Source organism: Epinephelus fuscoguttatus, linkage group LG8, assembly GCF_011397635.1.
Source record: "Epinephelus fuscoguttatus linkage group LG8, E.fuscoguttatus.final_Chr_v1".
Lineage (NCBI taxonomy): Eukaryota > Metazoa > Chordata > Actinopteri > Perciformes > Serranidae > Epinephelus > Epinephelus fuscoguttatus.
The window spans coordinates 12887582-12908969 of NC_064759.1; the positions used below are offsets into that span (position 1 = coordinate 12887582).

The window sequence follows — 21388 nt, forward strand, 5'->3', positions numbered from 1 at the left end:
GTTGTGCGCCAGCTGCGCATGTGTGTATTCTTCGTGTCTGTGTGTGTGTGTGCCGGTGATGAAAATAGACAAAATGAAGGAGAAACAGGTCGTTTCCTCCTGGAGCTTTCTGGTTTCTCTTAGTCACCACGGCAACCGCCTCCTCCCTCCATCCTGCACTCCTGTTTACTAAGTTTACTCTTCCCCCATCCATCCATCCCTCCCTCCCTCCCTCCCTGCCTCCCACGCTCTTTTGACTCCTCCTGTACCCCTCTTCATTTGCTGCATTCCCTCCGCCCCTCATCATGCTAAACAGTTGTGATATTTTTGTTATCATGTCGCAACATCCAGAAGAAGTCCCACTCTTCTATATGTCCATCCCAATTTATGTCTACCTGGCTACCCTTCCTTCCCCCTACCTGCCTGGACTTTCTCCCCTCCCCATCGATCTACCCGACTCCTGCATGTTTGACTTTGTGAATGGAGATTAGAGGTCACCTCAGTGGCCCACAGGGGCAGAAACAAAACAAGACATTTAATAAAAGATAAGCGACAGGATGGGAAAAATAGAAAGAAGAAGAGGTCACATAGGAGAGGGCGAGACATACCCCTCCAGCTTTTAGAGGGTGGAGATTATTCACAGAATAATGACTACATTAGGCTCAGCAGTCCTGGAAAGAAAGGTGGTGTGAGGTTATTAATGGGCACAGATGCAAGCTGTGTCAGATATACAAGGAAAGTAGAGCAGGGAGAGTCACACCCCAAAACACAGCTACAGTATGAACAATTATACATGTCCAAATTGTGATTATTATACTGTAATCTATATTTTATTTTCTCACCACACTATTGTGGCAAAAGAGCCTTGGTGCACATGTTATATGGAGAAATATATTTCCTCATGGCACCTTGATGAAAAATACAATAAGATTGGAGGATTTAGAAGATATGAAATACCACTGCTGCCACAATATTTGGCCTGAGGCTGATATTAAAGATAAAGCAGGTGGGGATGGGAGATGCCATTAAGTTTGACGAGGTCACTATTGAGCAGGAAAAACACTGTATGTGCCTGAGAGCTCTGAATATTATATGGTGATGTGTGACTTTGTGCGGGGAAGACACTGGCATCGCTAGCTGAGCTGTGGAGCCTCTGAGGTATGCCACATCCTCCCCTCCCGCCTCCTCCCTCCCTCCCCCCCGTGCTCCTCCGCGCGCCCCCCGCCCCGCCCCCGCCTCTTCCAGCGCGTCGCATCGCTGAGCGGTGTTCAGCACGGACAGCCAGCAGCGGCACGACCCAGCGCAGAGCTTACCTGGCCCCCGCCGAGGTATTTCGATTTCTCCCCGCTTTTACCGGGCGAAGAAGTGTGGACCGACGGAGAGCCCTGACGTCACCATGCCAGGTAGAGAGTGAAGGGAGCCTTCGGGTCGTGAGGAGGAGGGGAGTAACGCTGCGGGTGTGATTGGGGTGGCCTCTCCATCGCGGTGAACACCTTTCGGGCTCGGAGCGCGCAGCTCGGACGCACGTATAATGATGGACGGCCGGCCGCCGTCGCCGCTGCTGCTGCTGGCTCTCCTCGCCATTGCGGGAGGTGAGTAACTTGTCCGTCTCATAATGGCTCCATCGATGCGCTTTTGTGTGCATCGTCACCTTTATAGGGCCGGAACCCACCGCGCATTCAGGGGGAGCGGAATAGGTTTCTTCAAAGTGTGGAGGCAAAGCGAGTGGTTAGATGCTGAGGAGAGGCAGACGTGGAGAGAAGGACTCTTCATTGCTGTGTCACCATCTTTCTTATAATAACAGCAGCGAGCGCGACGGAATGATGTGGTGGAGAAAATATTGCCCACTCCATATCACATGCGCACACTGTGGGAACACAAATATATATATAAGCTTGATGATTATCCGTTTAAACCCTGAAATAAAACCCTTTAATAGGGTATCTCTTGTTGTCAGCGTGGTGCGTTCAGAGGCCTTACTTTATAAACTAACACCATGTGGTATTGTGTCACAATTATATCATTGCATGGACTTATAAGTGACCCTGCTACTATGTTTATCTGTGGGGGTAAATCACACTTTGGCACCAGATACTAAAATAAATTATGGCACATTTTTGAGGACATTTTAAAGCATTTAAATGTTGCCCACACACTGCTTTTGCCTCTGATTGGCTGATTAGTTGCATGAATTAACACACACACAGCAGGTAGTTACTGAAGTCTTTGTGAATGAGCATGCAGTCTACTAAACATTAACCAAACCACCATAGCATCCCTCCTCTCTAAATATACATTAGAGAGAGGGGAAGGAATTATGTTATCACCCTCTTACCCCCCTCCCCTCTCTCTGTCTCTCATTAACACTGAGGTCTTGCATTGAGTGGGCAGGTTAATGAGAGGCACGTTGAGCTAAAACAACTTCTACATCCTGTCATCAGAGGACAAATGATGTGTCATGCAGCAGCACAGGAAAAGCCTTCTGTCTCTGTGTAGCAGCTCAGACAGATGGATGGTCTTTTTGTCTTCATGGAGGACATGCACTGAGTAGACCAGTCTTATTTACGACGCAGCTCTCGCAAATGGGTTAAGTGTAAAGCCATTAGGGTGTTTGGACATATTTTACCTCTGTAACTTGGCTCTAATTTGGTGTTAATTTCCTCTCAGCAAGGGGGTTCTCCTCAAGTGGAGAGGAAAAGCACATCAGCTGATTGGCTGAATTACGGCCGCCTTAATATTTTCAGCCAATCCATAGTAGTGACAGGGCAGAGGTCAGCACAGTGCCTCTGAGCAAAAAAAGACTGTTTGTAACTGGCTGTGTAGCAGCACACATAACCACACGCACTAACACACCTCCATCCACACACACACCACACACACACACACACACACACACACGCCTGGCCATCTGCCTTGTATTGACTAACTGTTCATCATCACCCATGGCGACAACATGCTCCTGCTTTCTCTCTGGCACACACACACACACACACACACACACACACTCCCGCTTTTTCTGACACAAACACACACACACACACACACACACACAAGAGAGCTTTACGTCACGCCGTTCATCACAATACATTCAGAGGAGTATTTACAGAGACGTACAGTAAAGATCACTTTCGCCTCCATCAGCCTGCCATTGATCAGTTCAAGCACCAGCTCCAAACACACACACACACACACACACACACAAAGCAAACACATGTACATTTACACAGTTTGATTTTCATCACAATAACAAATTTTCTTTATTGAACATTCTTCAAAAACACACAAGGTGTTTTACAGATATAAGAGATATTAGATTAGATTCATTTATTGCCATTTGCACAGCTACGGTACGTTGGAATTTTCGTGCATATCTCTCAAAGTCAACCTGGAAGAAAAAGGCAAAGGACAGTTAAAAGAGCAGCATAAAAACAGAGATACACACATTATAAAAGAAGATAGACACAATAAATTTTATAAGAATACACACTATGAATCATTGCACGAGACAGTGGACTGGGAAGAGACTCTGTACGACATACAGATATAAGAAGTATTGTTTCAAGCTCTATCTTGAAGTTATGATCAAGGAACAAGCACTAATGTGGGCACATACACACATGAAAAAGACATAATATTTTAACAGTAATTGTTTGATTTTGTTGATACTAAAAAGTACAAAATTATTAAGTGTATTACAGATATGAAAGCAGATAAAAATATGATAACAAAAACTCACAAGAGTGTATAAAATATGTCAAAAATATAAAGTGTACAGAGGCAAAATTAGGTCTCTTTGTATTGAAATACAAATTAAACAAATTAGAATAATGTAATAAATAAACCAAGGGCGTTGATTTTGTGTCAACACTGGGGGGGACACATACTGTATTTGAGCATCAAACACTTAATTTCCTGCATTCTGGCACATTTTTATGCACAAATGTATGGTGGAAATGACTTTAATTTGGTCAAAATAAAAGTCCCCTGCTACTTCCATGTTTGTATTGGGGGAGACAAATGCAAGTTATAAATATTGAGGGGGATGTGTCCACTGCATCTCCCCTCCCCAAAAAAACTACACTTATAAACAGAACTAACAAAAAGTAACTCATCAAAAGTGACAAGAGTGTATCCCGTTTATGAAGCTGCTCTAAATTTGCTGCGTAATCTTTCGATTGCTTCGAGCACTCACTTTTGTTGGTTGATCGTTCCCTGAGTTCAAACAAGAGGTATGTGCACAAGAAAACACTACCAACATGAAATATCACTTTAAAGGAGCCTCATAAGCAGTTGAGTACTAATGAGTCATCTTCCCTTAAGGGAGAAAATCTGATTAGCATCATCCTCAGAGACTGTAAACTCAAACCACACGCAAACACACGTTTGAAGAAATGAGCACATGGCCGCGCGCACACCTGGGTATAAACACATTTCAGAGATTCCCTACAAAGAAGCTGCAAAGCACATAATTGTAAAACCGGCTCTTAGAAAAGACGTGCACAGACTGAGTTATACTTTTATGCATTTGCTCACATTGGTGGTGATGGAATTAGAGGGAGAGAAGTCATAACGTTACACCTCCAGACGCACAACAATACTTTCTTACATAAGCCAAACATGCACACACAAGAGGAGTCTCACATTCAGTGGCTGCGCAAGGGCGCTCAAGGACATCTCACCACCTGTCTCAGACGCTGCTGCGAGGATGTGGCCGTCCTGATGGGAGAGGAGGATGTCTCTTGTCATTTCCCCTGCAGGCCATGCATAATAAACAGGTCTGTGGTGCCGAGTTGACCTGATGCAGGGGTTACTGGATATGGAGCACGGTGTGCGACAGTCTCATCACCCAAGGACGTAAAGTGTGCTGGGATTAGTTTTACAGCAACACTTTTTATAAGCTCCATCTCAAAGCAGACGTGTTTGACTGGTGGCCAAGTCGTCCTCTTCGCATGTGCGACTGTGTGTATGCATGCATGCGCCATAATCTTTGTCCTCTGCTTTATGAATGCACTTAGTGAATATCAACTAACCATTTCCTTGGCAGTGCTACAGTCTAGAAAGTTCTGCTCAGTCAGTTTAGCCTGTCATCACTTTCCTGCTGCACTGTTCCAGCCCACTGATCCCTGCAGCATCTCAACCTGCACATTACAACAGCCCTCCTATTGTCTCTCTCTCTGTCTCTCTCTGTCACTTTCTGTCTTTATCTCACTCTCTCATTTCCTCTGCCTGTATCTCTTTGGACGGAGTCCCAACACACAGCAGCAACAGGATCAGATCAGAGGACAGGGGCTGCATCTGTGATAAGAAATGCACAGCGGTCGCACAACAGAGGCCTGCATTTGTATGTGAGAACGTGTGTGATCCCGTGTGTAAAACTCTGCTCTCATGTGTGATTTGGGCAAGACTATGTGTGTGTGTGTGTGTGTGTGTGTGTGTGTTTGTGTGAATGAATGTGCGGTAGTAGCAGCACACAGCAGTGTGTGGCCCCAGAGATTAGAGGGAAGCAGAGGGAGAGCACGGAGGTTTAATAGAAACTTAAGCGGTGGAGAAGAAGAGGAAGATAAGAGACGTTTGGAAAGTTAAGAGTTTTAATTCAAGTTTATTAAGGGGGAAAAAAAAGAAAAGGTGGACTTACAATGAGGCGGCGTTTTGCTTATGTTCCTTTGTTGCACGTGTGTGTCATAGTGAATTCAGGATAAACCCTCCTCTGGTGATAAAATGTATGTAAGATAAAATCATAAAAAAAAGATCTTACATGTGAAAATACTCCGGCCTGGAAAAGTGCAATACAGCATATATCAACACAACAGTAAGTAATGCTTTGCTGATTTCGATCAGGACGTCTGCAAGATAAGCTCAAATGTGATCTAGATGTACGTACTGCTGTCAGACAGGCGACCTCCTATCTCCGCATGTGTGCATACGATTCACACACTGCAGGCTTCGACCTGGTGATAACATGGCCTCAGGATTTATGGGAAACCAAATAATAGCTCAAATAATAGCTGTTTTGAGAGGCATTATGCAATTCAAATGATGTATTTTATTGCAGTCCCTGAAATATGCACCACTATAGTTAGAAAGCCGCACCGTCTGTCATCCAGCAGCTGAGCTCCTTGGGCTGTAAATAATACAAATAAAGCATACTGCATATCCCCGGTATGAGGATTTCAGAGCCTCTGAGCTTTTTGACTGTAGATTCCATAATGTTTGACTTTACCTTAGTTATCCAAAAACCTAAGATGCAATTTTACTGTAAAATAAAATGGAAAATGTTCATATATTTAGCATCAGTTTAAACTTTTGATTTGAGCTTTTTAGGCTCAAGCTATACTGTACGGTTGGATCGATATTTGGCCCCACAGTATGCATTCATGATAATGGGCCTGAAAAAAGACTCTGGAGTTTTGTAAGACCTATTAAACTATGATGATACATTATTGCTAAAACATCTATATTACAAACATCTAAGAAATGACATGCAGCAGTTACCGTGGTGATCCACAGACTCAGGTCATTAATTTAATTGATCTCTTGTCATTGTCTCTGCATATGTCTTAATAGGCCTGTTCATTAGGGCTTGAACTAATTATTATTGTAATTACTCTTTTATATAATCAATCAATTGGTTGGTATATATAAAATGACATACAGTAGAGTCTTTTCGGCCCTATGTCACAATTATGTCATTTTATTAGCTGGAGGCAAAACACAACTCGCTAACACAGGCCTGCAGGCTATACAGGAGTCTTAAAATGTGGTCTTGTTGTGTTACTGGGAGCCAGAATAGAAGGAGTCATGGCTCAAAACTTAAATTTTATCATATACCTGCCGCCACTGCCCGTCAACAAAAATGAAGACAACTACAGTAAAATGCGATAACACTAACTTTTTGGCGTATTAGATTTAAGATTGAAGAAGTTTATCGTCATACACACAGTAGAAAACTCAGCAGTTTGCACCGTACAATGAAATTCTTAATTGCCAGTCTCCCTTCACATACAGTAATAAAAATAAGAATTAAAGTCAGATGTAAGAAAATAAATAAAAATAGCAAAAACAAAGACTTTAAAAACCTGAGTTAAAATGTAAAGTGCACTGTGCCTAGCTGGTGTTAGCTTCAATAGAAAACAAACCAGAGGAGACCATTCTGTGTCGCCCTCCTTTGTAAGACTGGCACAGTAATCAACCACAAAACCAGCCATCACACCTTCAGGAATCCTGTCACATCATGCACCCACTGGGTGAGAGCATACAGGTCGGCCAGTATGGTCCCGTTGGTCAGTGTTTCAAGTAACACTTGTGGTCCTGGAGAGTGAGTGACCTGACATGGTGCGTTTATAAATTCAGTCTGATGCTCTGCACTAAAATGAAAGCCCTGTTGGAGTGTTATGTTTCATATATTAACGAATGGTTAAGTTAATGACACAATCACTTCACTTGGAGCTTTGCTGCCCTGTCTCCCCAGACAGAGTGTCCAGAGGACTCAGTATACGCTATGTAAATAATGGATGTAGCCAACATGACATCACCCAAGGTTGTGTGTCATTTGAAGCCTTGATCTTGGCATTTTGGCCTTTTCCATCTCGGATTTTTGGAGCCAGACCTGACAGCATTTTGACGAGAGGGTGGAGCTGACCCTGATGCTGGCTGCTAGCTTAGTTAGCAGTTGGTGCATTTACAGTTATGGTTAACTGTGGTAATGCTAATGCTAATTTTCACTGGCAAAAAACAGGCTTAAAACCATTAAAATAAAATGTATTTACCGGAAAATATGAACATCCTTAGAGGATCATTAAGTATGACCAAACACTTAACTTTTATTTTTAGACGACTAAAAGGTTACAATGAACTTCAAAAGCTGAAAGCACACTGAAATAGCGACACAGATATGCTATGCCTTAGACTCACAAGTCAATCTTTAGACGCTTTGCTTATCAGAAGGCGGAGATCTCTGATTGTCTGGTGGCGAGACTAGCTATGCCTATGCGCTGTGAATCTAGAGTCACGCCATGGTTATGTTACCAAGGGAACGTTGTTGCTGTGGTGGCTACTTGTCAACAGATGGCACCCACCTGTAACTCACAGCAGCCACAGCCTTAAATATACCCAACTTTAAGCCTTAACAGCATTTAAAAAGGTGAGTTGTATAAAGATTTGGGCATTTTAACATGGGGGTGAATGGGGATTGACTTGGTCTTGGAGTCAGCCTCAAGTGGCCGTTAGAGGAGCTGCAGTGTTTGGCACTTCGCGTTGGCTTCAATTTTCAGTCCTGAAGGTTGCCATTTGGGTGGTTTTGTTTTGTTTGGCCATCAAACAAAACCCAGAAACCTCTAAAACCAAAAGATATTCCATTTACAATTATGTAGAACAGACAGAAGCACAGTTTCTTGTAGCTCACATCTTGCAACACACTCTCACACTCTTTATCTAGATGAGTTTTAATCTTGTGTCTCTTGTGTATTTGTCAAAATTGTCCTGTTCATTTGTGTGCACCTTTTTTTCTTTCTTTGTATTTAATTTCTGCAAATAGAACATGGAATCAGATTTCATACAGGGGCTTTGTGATTAAGTTTATAACAGCAGTAACAGCATTAGTTTTTGTATTATGGTGTTGTTTGTAAGAACAGCATTGAGCACAGGACTAAAGTCGATGCCTACATAAAGTTTGTTGCTGTAAAAGTGTGTCCCCTCATCAATATTGGTAATTTAAAAAACTTAACTGGCCGCTCTTTTCTCGACTTTGGAGTTTGTCAAATTTGGCGACAATAAAGCTCCTTCCGCCCTCAGTTAGTCCACAGTGGGATGGCTTTGTTTTTGGAGTGCTGTGATATTGCGGCTGGATGGGGGATCAATATTAATATCTCAGTTCTATGGGCACTACGGTGCCAATTGGGTGTTGCCAGTAGATCAATGGATCTCTCCATTATTGATTTAAGAATATTTCAGCATAAAAGGTCCCAGCTGCAGCCAAAAAGCCTCTTTGGCAGAGCGTCAGAGAGCAGAGCAGAGAGCGACCCTACTTTCCCTCCAACCTTTTCTCATTTGAGCGAGCTGTATAAATAGAGATCATCACTGTAATAGTCTTAGCGGGATAATTCAATTTAGCTTTCGCTTCGCCCTCGTTTTCCCCACATTTGTCTCTACGGTGTGTGTGGACTCTGGCCTCTAAGTAGCTTTGTAAGCTGCAAAACAACACGTGCTGTAAAATGTAACGATTGATGATTTTATATGATCAAACAGGTCACAGCGGTTTTTCCAAAAATCCTGAGTAAGACTCAGAGGACACACTCTGTGAGGTGAATCAGGGTGCTGAGATCAGTGGCTGTTTAAAAGGAGGGAAACGGATGTAGCTGAACATGGCTACCGTCTCGTCTGTTCCTGTGCTGTGCCACTGACGCGTGTGTGTTTGCATGTGCGTGGTGGTGTGTAACTTCCCTCGCTCCAGGGTCTAATGGGGAGCCCTGCTGAAATATTCATAGTGTCACATTAAGTTTGCAATATTTGCAATGGAAAACAACCAGAATACAACCTGAGCTACCAGCAACATTACAACCACTCAGCTTGGCCTTTAGCATGACAGCGTGTCATATGTGGAGACGGCGAAAGAGGGAGATCAGTCTTTGTTTAGAAGCATTAGTAAGTGCTGAGGATGAGCAGTCGGGTGAACATGTTTGTGCAGTGATCAGGCTGCAGTGCGTGGATATTTTTATCAGTCTTGTTCTCCAGATAAGAATAAACCAGTAAAGCTCTCTGTTTTGGTCTCTAATTTGTCTCAGTGTTGTGAAATATTAGTCTAGACTTTCATCCTGAGCCCATGCATGCAAATATTTTAGTAAAAATAAGCAGAAAATATGAGGACTCAGAGAGTGGATGTGTAAGCCGAGATTGCACAATCCTTTTTTTAAATCTGCATCTCGATCCAGATTTGCGTCAACACATGTGGTGGGATGCCTGACTTTTTTTTACTCTAGTTTGTGTGGGAGTTGAAACGGAAATATTGGAACTGTTCAAACATTTTTAACAGCCTTTGTCACGATGTACCACCCTGATAAAAATATATATGTAGCATGGGTGGATTATGAGACAATGGGCCCCTGGGCATAGATATGCAAAAGGCCCCACCACTTCTCCTAGACAGGAGCAAGACACACAGACTTTATAGTGGTTTTGCGTCTTTTTCATAGCCGTTATGCATCTTTTTAGTGTTTTTAAGGTAATTTTGTGTCTTTTTTTGGTCATTTTGTGAATCTTTGGGGTTGTTTAACCTCTTTTGTAGTTATTTGTGTCTCTTTGCAGTTCACTTGCATCTCACTGTGGCCATTTAGCCCCTTTCCGACTGCACAAAAATCCACTGAAACCTGCTAATATCTGGCTATTGTGTTTTATAGCAAAGGTTCCAATTGGCATTTACACCCAGGACACATGACTCTGCAGTAGTCATGGGTATTTATCACCTCCAGCTCGGTAGACCAGCTATACTTCTGGTATAGTACCCTGCAACCAAATAAATCTGTGCAAAATGTATTTTGCAGTATGAAAAAAACCTTGCTTATGGTGCAGGCTTTGATCGACAGTGATGGAAATACAACACCTGAGTGGACCCGTATGATTTTTTGCCCCTTTACTGGCAAGATGCAATGATGGGCCACCACAAAATACCAGCTGTCTGCACCGAAGCAATGCTCGAACATCTTTCCAAATGAGTTTGCACTGAGTTTGAAAGAGTGACTGAATAAGTAAGTAAATAAGTAAATATAAATTCGTAACCACTGTAACATTTTCATTGGCCTCCATGCTGCTTTACTGTTTACTAACCTGTATTTTGGCCTGTGACGTTGAACGTGACACAATCTAGTGCACTTGTAGAGAAGTCCATTGCCTATTTTTCACAGGTGTTTGTTCTTGTTGTCCAGTTTTTGAGATATTATCCACATGTTAAAGAAAAAAAATCAGACAGAAGCTGACTTAGATTGATACATTTGGATTGAGACTTGTAATACACGCTGTAGTTCCTTTGTATCCAGTTAACTGAATCACTTTGGCCTTGGACTTTGTTTTGGCTTCTTGTAAAGCTGGTCTTAGTCATCTTTGGGTCTTTGACTAAGGAGCTTTTCAGTAAACCCACATAATTACTCCTAATGCAGCCACTCAAACAGCATCATCAAAGATGACGGGAAGTTTAGGGCACAAAGACGCATTAAAATCTTCTTTTTCATAGATTTAACTCCACAGACGTTTCAAGATGCTTAATATTTATTTATTTAACCTTATTTAACCAGGAAGTCCCACTGAGATTGAAAAACTCTTTCACAAGAGAGACCTTGCCGAGGTAGCAGCCAATCAAAACACATTTAAAATGCGACAAATACAACATATAATACAAAAATCCACAATAAAACAACTATTCAAACATAGTGGCCCCTCAAGAAAAACATATATGTATGTATATATATATGAATATAATTTCAGATATAAAGACAATTCTCACAAACTGTGTTTACAAAGAACAGCTGGATATCATTGTGACACTTAAGCATGACTTTTAAGATGTGATCTAGTTAGTCCGAGCATGAAACTACCATTTGCATTGTGAGTATGGCTGATGGAAATGCAGGCCTTTTCTGCTTCATCATTGTTTAAGTGAACTGTATTAGCTTTCTGTCTCATCCGACAGTGTTATTGCCTTGTGCTTCTGGGAATAATGTACATTACTCATATGGTCCAGGCACAGACAGTAGTGTTTATTTCCCTCATGAATATGTGCACACAAAAAGACACACACACAGACATATACACATAAAAAAAAAGCAAACCGGCACAATAAACAACCAGAGTGCTACACACATGTGCTGACAGGAAGTGTATTGATGATGGTGGATTAGCGAGGGAAGGGGCAATAAATGGACAGTGGCTGTCAGCGACGGGGAGATGGAGATAACAGGAAGGATGAGAGCGAGGGAGAGACAGCCAGGGGAGTGAGGAGAAAATACGGGCCGCCTCGGATGATGGAAAGATGGTGAAAGTGTAAAAGAAAATTAGACTGAAGAGAGCGGACGCAGGGAAGAGGAGATTAAAAAAATGATGGGGGGGAATTGCGTGTTCAGTTTACGGGGCATGAATAGAGTCCTCATTGATCCAGAGACAGAGGCTATCATTCCTGCTCAGTGAACACAGCAGTGCTACAGGGCAAGAGGGAGGGGGGGTGGGGGTGGAGTGGAGATCAGGGGGAGGACGGAGTGTCAGAGGAGCTCAGAGACACATTCAGAGGGAAAACAGGAGGAAGAACATCGGCTGAGAGTATGTTTAGTTTGTTTATAGCTTTTTAATTTCCATTTTTAATTTCCGTTTTCATATTTTTACATCATTAATGCAACAAATCCCAACATTTTTTTCTCTCAAATGTACTTGTTCTTCTTTTTGAGTGTCTTTCCCTTCATGTATTAATCATTTCTTCCCTCTCTGTCTTTATACATTTAATCTCCACTGATTTTTTGGGGGGTTATTCGATTAACTGGGTGATTATTTTACTAATCGATTAAGTTGCTAGTCTATGAAATGCTCATTGTAATTTCCAAAAGCTAAAGATGATGTCTCCAAATTGCTTGATTCGTCTGACCAACAAACCAAACCCCCATTAAATAAATCTATTTAATCTACAACTAGAAAAGTGCACTTGGTAGAGTGCACATCTCCACCAGGTGGCCGCGCGCCCTGCAGGCTGACCATGGCCACTCAAGACAATTGCTGTAATTCCTGCAGACATGTAGCAGCGTGTTTCAGAAGCCTCCCAGAAACTAATAAAAATATATGCTATTTTTGACAAAGCCACGGGGCTTTGCACAGAGCAGATCAATTTCTCCCGCTAACAAGCACCGTATGTGACATATAGATATGAGGATGAATGTGGTTTTAATAACTACAACACAGCCACAAATCTTCAATCCATGCATTCATGACTGGACATTGAACAGTTTTAACTGTCTCTAGGCAACAGCACAACAGAATAGGAAATAAAAATAGATGCAGTTACAACAGCGAAACAAAAAAGCACAAATATTAAGAAATGACCAAATCATCAAAATCAGACAGACAAATGCTCTCTGTGTTGTATGATGTCAGACAGAACAATACCTTGCATCGTCCCTCCCGGCTCCCTTACAGTCAAGATGGCGGTAAAGATAGCAAAAACAGGGATTTACTCATCTTGTATCATGTCGTGTAACTTCAGTTGATCATAAATAATTTATCTGCAGATGCCCTGGTTCCACATGAGTCCAAATTTTTCTGTGGATGACAGTTTTGAGCCACAATGAAGGCCAAAATTTGGTCTGTATCAGACAGTGAGTCAAACAGGTTTTTTAAACAATTATGGATCTCTGCAATTATATCCATCCTGGAAGAGAGATCCCTCCTCAGTTGCTATTCCTGAGGTTTCTACCAATTTTTTTTTTCCCATTGAAGGGTTTTTTGGGGGGAGTTTTTCCTTATCCGCTGTGAGGGTCCTGAGGACAGAGGGATGCCGTATACTGTGAAGTCCTCTGCGGCAAATTGTGATTTGTGATATTAGGCTTTATAAATGAAATTGAATTGAATTGAATTGAACTGAACCACGAAAGGTCCTTGAGCATACAGTCATAAATAGGCACGCAAAATATTACGTGGATTGTTCCAATAGTTTGCCAGGCTAGCTGCGAACCGACGGATACACACACTCATAATTCCCTCTCGCCTGGCAAAATTAATGATATAAAACAGAAAAATAACACCTACATTGAAGAAGTTGGAACTAAGGATTGCTTGGCATTTGTGCTTGCATAGCTACTGCCTAAATTTCACTCGATTGAGCTTTTAGTTTTGTGCCTATCCTCCTGATACCCCAACTTTTGTTTGGTATGCATTTTTAATTTCTCCTAGCTATTTGGGATCAGTAGGACCCAATAAGTATTAAAAAGTAAGCATTGTCAACGATAATTAAGTCCTAATGTCCTCAAATTATACGATAATAAAGTTTTTACATGAGTACTTCCTAATTAACAGTGTCTTAGCTTGTTACTGTTGCTAAAATTGGTCAAATTTGTTGCCATATCAAACTGCTAACATTATTAATCACAAATAAACCATAAAATGTGATCAGGTTTTGGACCTTGTCTACTTTTGTGTCAAGATGGGCTGCAGACTGACTTGGCAGAGATGGCTGCCATCTTGTTTTTACATGGATTAGTGTATTGTGGTCTTACTACAACTAGGTGGCACAAAAACAGGTCTGAGTTAAGTATAATAAAGTATAAACCCAAAATGTGATGTCCCCATTTGAGGACACTGGGTCTCAGGAGGATACTATACATGTAAAAGATAGTAATGAAGGTATATTCTGTTTTGGTCTTTGTATTTATTATTATTTTGACTGACCATTTATACTGTATTTATTGTCTGTTAGAGTCCATGTCTTGTGAATAAGCACTTAAAACTGAAAGGATTCTCCTCAGTATCTTTACATTTGAAAAAAACAAATCAAACATAACTGTGTTCATTTTACCCACTTCAGCTTTTACGTGTTTGTTTTCCTGTGCCCTTAATAGCCTCTTAAAATAGCAGGTTTAAATATGACAGCGTTGGTACCAAGTTAACGGTAAGCAGCCAGCCTGTGTTTATCTTCAGGGGGAACGTGTGAGGGAATTGTGAGAGGGAAAAGATGCAGCACAGGAGCGAGCAGATGCCAGAGAGGCAGGGAGCGAGTAGCGGGAGCAAGAGGGAGGAAGGAGGGAGGTGCAGAACAGTTGTTTTTCTTCCATGCATCGTGTCTCTCAGTAAAATGCCTCCCCTCCTGTGTGCGCTGTTGTGACAGCTCTGCCCAAAGTCGACCACTCACACAGATACGACTACAGTCTGCGTACAGATGGAGGGACGGCAGACAGGAGGAAGGGAGGGAGGGAGGGACAGAGGGGGAAAGACAGGGGAAGGGAAGTGAGAGATGGAGTGAAAATAACCCAAAGCTACAAAAGACTGGCAGTTGGGGAGAAGTGCAACACAGCAGAGGAGAATAGATAGAGACAGAGCAGAAGCACGAAGAGAGCGATAGAGACAGAAAGGATAGCGATAGAGACATTCAGACTGGTTGACTCATTCTTATGATGTCAGATCTTGTAAGAAGTGTGTATCGAGCTGTGTTGACGTGCTCCAGCCGGCAGTGATGAGTAATGCCATGGTTCAAAGGCATTGCATTCTCAATACACATGGATAGCCAGCTCTCAATGCTGGCAGTGAGGGCAAACACAGAAACCAAACAGCACCACTGATTTCCTGCCCTTGTGTGAATACGCTATACAGCCGATGTGGTTAAAAGTCTTTTTTAAAAAGCGCCAAGAGAGACACAGATGGCTGCAGCATTTTTTTGTCTCATGATAGAGGCAGATGATGATGATGATGATAATGTGTTCTCATTACAGGCGGCCTCGGGGCAGACACAGAGGAGCGGTTGGTGGAGCATCTCTTAAACCCAGCCCACTACAACAAACTGATCCGTCCTGCGACTAATGGCTCCGAGCTGGTTACCGTGCAGCTGATGGTGTCGCTGGCCCAGCTCATCAGCGTGGTGAGTGTGCACGTGTTTCCGGGCTTGTGTGATTGAATCAGTGTGCACCTCTTACAGCATGAGGACAATCCAGCGTGTTACTCATCATTTAAATTCTGATTTAACATCAAAATGACTCCAAAAGATGGTCTTAATTACATTTAGAAGGCATTTGTAAGGTGCAAAATCTGCTGCTAATTCTGTCTAATGCTGTTCTTCTTGATCTCTCAGCTCCGCCATAATGATTTGTATTCGTGTCTCATGGTAAAAGCTGAAAATGAAGTTGTTTAATGATGTAAATCCCAGGAAACCTCAAGTCAGGCTGATGATCAATTAGTCCTTGGCTCAAGGCCTGATCTGTTTCATAGAAATCTAGTCAGTGAATTTTGAGAATATTTTCTCAAAGACAGGCAAACGGTCAGTGGTGAAGAAATATTAAGATCTTGTATTGATTTCAAAGTAGCAATAACACAATCTAAAAAATACCAGTCAGGTAAAAGCTGCTTTTACCTGACTAAAAGTAGACAGTTACTTTACAGAGACAGCAAACTAGCTAGACAGCATGGCCAAACACAAGAATGATACTGAATGTAATAAACTGTGTGGACATTGAACTAATGACTAAGGACCCTGTGGCTGGACCAGTTGGGAACCACTGAACTAGATGGTACTCAGCTTACGGTGCTCAAAGCACCAAAAAAAAATACATTTGAAAAACTCAACAGCAATGTTTTTTTCCAGAAATCATGATCCAGTTACGCAAGATAATCCACAGACCTCGATGAGGGCAGTTTCATGTAGGAACTATTTTCTTCCGCTCAGAAGGAAGCATGCATCTACTGCAACGTATCCTCCAGTTTAATGCAGGAACTATTTTCTCACCAACTGTATGACCGTGCAGAAGGAAGCGTGCATCTACTGCAACGTATCCTCCAGTTTCATGTAGGAACTATTTTCTTCCGCGCAGAAGGAAGCGTGCATCTACTGCAACATATCCTCCAGTTTAATGCAGGAACTATTTTCTTCCGCGCAGAAGGAAGCGTGCATCTACTGCAACGTATCCTCCAGTTTAATGCAGGAACTATTTTCTCACCAACTGTATGACCGCGCAGAAGGAAGCGTGCATCTACTGCAACGTATCCTGCAGTTTCATGTAGGAACTATTTTCTTCCGCGCAGAAGGAAGCGTGCATCTACTGCAACGTATCCTCGAGTTTAATGCAGGAACTATTTCTCACCAACTGTATGACCACGCAGAAGGAAGTGTGCATCTACTGCAACATATCCTCCAGTTTAATGCAGGAACTATTTTCTCACCAACTGTATGACCACGCAGAAGGAAGCGTGCATCTACTGCAACGTATCCTCCAGTTTCATGTAGGATCTATTTTCTTCCCTCTGAACTATACCCGTCAACCATATCAACGCACAGAACTAAGCGTGCATCTCCTGTTAGCTTACCTAGCACCACTGAGCTACGTTACAGCTCAGCCAAGGAGGTCGCCATTAATGTTTACATCTCACACAAACCTCTTGTCCATGAGTAGATGCACACTTTCTTCTGATAATAGTTGGCAGATGTAGGACATTGCTGGGAGTTTTTCAAATGTATTTTTTAGCGCTTTGATCACCACAAGCTGAGTGCCATCTAGTTGTATAATATTAGAGAGAAGGCAAGACATCTCTACGGCAAAGAATCTAAACGGATAAACAGCACTTTGATTTTGGGGTGAACTGGCCCTTTAAAGTTACAGCGCTCACCCTGTGAGTGTTACATTATTATATATTATACCATTGTATTATTAGAGAAAGAGAGACGACTGGTTGCTCATACAAACGTGGAACGACAGGAAGCAATCCAGGCACTCTGAAAAAAGGAAATATTAAAAAGCCTTTATTGCAGTGGCTAAATCATTAAAAGAGCCAACATGTTTCCACCACTGCAGGCCTTTGTCAGGGCTTTCAAAAGAAGCCATTTTGAATATTTATTTTGGAGTGCCTGGATTGCCTTCCTGTCAATACTTTTCGATACTGTAGGGTTTCATTTCATGTTTACATTGTATTTATACTCGTTATAGGATTTAAAAGTTGCAAAGTAAGTGTTGAATAAATGCAGTGAGTAAAAGTGCAGTGTTGTAAAAGTATAAAGTAGCATAGAATTAAAATAGGGAAGTACAAGTAACTTATAATTGTACTTACAGTAAGTACAGTATGTGAATAAATACACTTTCCACCACTGTAAACAAGCTCAAGAATAATTACGTTCAAGGATGTAAAGATGCTTCACTGAAATGTAGTACTGTATACATTTCATTCACTCCACTGATACGATACATAAAGATCAGTTTATGTCAAGCACCTCTCAGCCAAACACTTGTTAATATAAGGTGTTTTATAGTCCTGGAGGAGCTTTTTAAAGCCTGAGAAATTAACCCCTATGCTGTCATCAATGTTATTTCAGCCTGGGCGAGAAAGTTCTACCAACCAATGATGCAGAGTTTGAAAGACACGGGCATTTAGCAAGCAATGAAAGACGCTATCAGGTTGCATATTGCAAGCTTGACTCAGCTTCTATGCACTAAGAGTCAGGATATCTCCGCTTTGCTGCATGAATTATGTGCCACTTAAAAAAAGAATCTGTCACACACGTCCTTCAGCTCGGTGGAAGTGCTGTAATGAATCACCGAGGAAGCTCTTTGATCATAGTTTGTAATGTATATGTCTTCTTTTTTTCTGCAGCATGAGAGAGAGCAGGTGATGACCACCAATGTCTGGCTAACACAGGTGAGACTTCCCACTCTTCTCCTCATATTACCGTCCTAACGTAGTAAACATTCTGCGACGCAGAGGAAATGAAATGAAGACAGAAAGATCATTGAATTGCAGGCTGAAGAATTTATTAAACATTTGATTTTGGTTGATTTTACCTTTGATTTCCCAGCTTCACTGGCAGATCTGTCACATACTGCAGGGGCTTGAGTGGTAGTTACAAACGCAGGCACTGCATAATGCCCTCTCTGCTGTATTCTACTGTATACATGGTGATTTATATTATATAATCATCGGCCACAGTATTATTACACCAGTAGACTGTAGCACATGAGCAGTGGTCCAGTTACTGGAGGGGACAGATGCATCTCTGTGTTCCATATGTTTCACTGGTTGTCGCTGAGTCTAATCTCGTCTCCATTCGCGTGGAGCAGCAGCCCTGAGAACTGACATGACTGGTGAAGTGTCAGACACTGAGAGAGACATCAAACAATATGCGTCCTCCAAACCCCCATTATCTGACAGGAGAAATATGAGAAGTGAATTGAAATTTACGAGACAGATCTTTTTTAAGCACCCAAAACACAAATGCCGAACCCCTTTTTCGCAGTCGGTGAATTTGTTAGTTTTGGATGAGACCTACCGTAACCTCACCCTGTGAGTAATGTGACCCTGACTGAGCCGTGACCCTCTTCTACATGGCTGGCTCTTTGTATGCGTGCAGCTGAGGCCTGTAACATGCTAGAACATGTACACATTTACACGCGCCGCGTATACAAATGCATTCGGCCACACACATTGTCAACATATGTGCTTGCTTTTGAAGGCAGGTGTCAGAACAAATTACACGGACGTGTTCAATTTGTAAGTAAATTTAGATCCATATCAAACAGATGACATTTTCTTTAAAGTAGCCTTTCGTGTGCGATGTCACCGTCGTGGATGATGCATTTTTTGATTGTTTGAAGCATCATGCATTTCTCTGTCCCGTGTCCACACACATGCACACACACTTGCAGCTGAGCAAGTTAGGATTTATGGCATGTAACGGAGCGTAGAATGGCCATCAGTGCTCTATGGATCCCTTGCTATGAGAAAGCAGGGGAGCCAAGGACAGCTGTCCAGAGCCAAGACAAACTGTAATGACCATAATGCATCACAGTTACTGCAGATGACCTAGCTTGAGAATTACGGCTCTGACATGGCCATAACATAGAAGAGCCAGACTGAAGTGCCGTCGCAGGTCGCAAAGGCTTCAGTGTGGAAACGTCAATGACTGACCCACAGCATACAGAACGAGATAATGCTGTCTTTTAAAAAAGGTTACACAGAGGACACAGAGATGTTTGCTGATGCATACACACACATGCAGGAACAGCCGTACTGTAGATGCCATTTCAATCATGCTGATTGGTTTGTGGCTGGGTGTGTTCAAAAGACCATTCACTCTCTCTCTTTGGGTTAAAGTTGAAAATATGATGTAAGTGCAGAGGGGCTCAGCACGGGATGTTCCCCAGGCTTGTTATGTGTCAGATTGACTACTGACTGACTGACGGATGGACGGACCTCCTCCTCTCTGCTCCCCTCAAGATGTCTCCTTGCTGCGGTGTGATTGGCGCATGAGTGATTAAGCATTTTATTTTTATTGGCCCTCAGGAGTGGCAGGACTATCGTCTGACTTGGGTCCCTGAGGAGTTTGATGGGATGATGAAGGTCAGGCTGCCCTCAAAACACATCTGGCTGCCTGACGTGGTGCTCTACAACAAGTGAGTCACTCACTCACCCTCCTGCCCTCACTTCAGAAGACACACACGGGCCCATGGATGCATGCACGCCCATAAACACGCACACCAAAAAGCACATGTTGTTCTCATATTAAACTGATAACATTATAAAGCTGACTCCCTGGTGATTTGATCCAGCTGCCACCATTGTAAGTCACTTTGGATAAGAACATCAATTAAATGCCAGAGGTTTCACTGTGTAATACATGCAGACCTGCCACACATGACTGAACGTGTCCACTGCAATCAGCTCATATCACTCATGCTACATTACTATACAGTACCTCCAGGTCTCATGAGACGCTTCAAAGATGGAGTCATCTGCACAACACACCCGAATAGACACATGGACAGTGGATGCATGCAAATACAGTAAATGCATACGACCAAAAAGAAGAAGAAGCGCTTGCACATGTCAACACACACCTTAACTCTTATTTCTCTGTGGTTTGTTGTAAAATGTGTCATTTATCTATCTATCTGCATGCAGAGATGCTTGATCAATAACTATGTATTTGCATCTTAACTTAGTCAGTAATTTTTAGGTGAGTCTCACCAGTCAGGTGCACATTGTCACTGTTGCAGCTTTCCAACGAGTGCTTGATGCAAACATATTTTGCATATTTAGAAGCATTGTAATCCAGCAATGAAACTCCAGTGTTTTTAAAAACTTTACAAAACAAATTTCTCCAGCATTAAATGTCTTCTATGATTATTTATTCGTTTATCCCTGTTGAAAGGAGTTGTTGCTGATGTTAGCTGTTAGCTGAAGCCTACTGAGCACATGATGTATTCCAGGATGCACTGGGTCGAGTCTGTCAATAAATCAGAGGCTTGACAGCGCTGATGGAATGACATGACATTCACCCCATCTTAGTAGCAGTAGATCTGTGCTGTTTTCTCACCAACAAACATAATGAGGAAAATACTGTGAGTGCCATAAATAATGTCTAGATTATCCAGTGCACACTCAGTGTTTTCACACTTGTTCCTTTTCAGCCCTCTTAACAGACTCAGAGTGGTGACTCAGCATTTTTTGCGCATATATGAACACTCCAAGAAGCGAACCTCTGAAGCGAACCGAACTCAGACTACCCCGAGCAGTGCAAATACAGTGAATACAAAGAGCAAAGTGAACCTTTGGTTCCAGGTGTTACGCCCCACCCTTAGGCGGACCTATGGGGCAAACAAAACTCCAACACTGACCCAAAATAACCACATTTACAAATCGGATTTATTACAAGTACAACAAGCAAACAACACAACAAAAATCCCACGCTGAC

The 21388-nt window shown here is 42.3% G+C and overlaps 1 protein-coding gene across 1 annotated transcript in view; it reads left to right on the top strand.

The window, feature by feature from the left end:
* Positions 1–1237: 1237 nt before the first annotated feature.
* chrnb2 (cholinergic receptor, nicotinic, beta 2) overlaps positions 1238–21388 on the top strand; it is a 28397-nt gene continuing 8246 nt past the window's right edge. The window contains exons 1-4 of the mRNA XM_049583317.1: positions 1238–1571; positions 15429–15574; positions 18292–18336; positions 19978–20087. Coding sequence (XP_049439274.1) covers positions 1511–1571; positions 15429–15574; positions 18292–18336; positions 19978–20087 — 362 coding nt within the window. The 5' untranslated portion in view covers positions 1238–1510. The remainder of the gene's footprint in view (positions 1572–15428; positions 15575–18291; positions 18337–19977; positions 20088–21388) is intronic.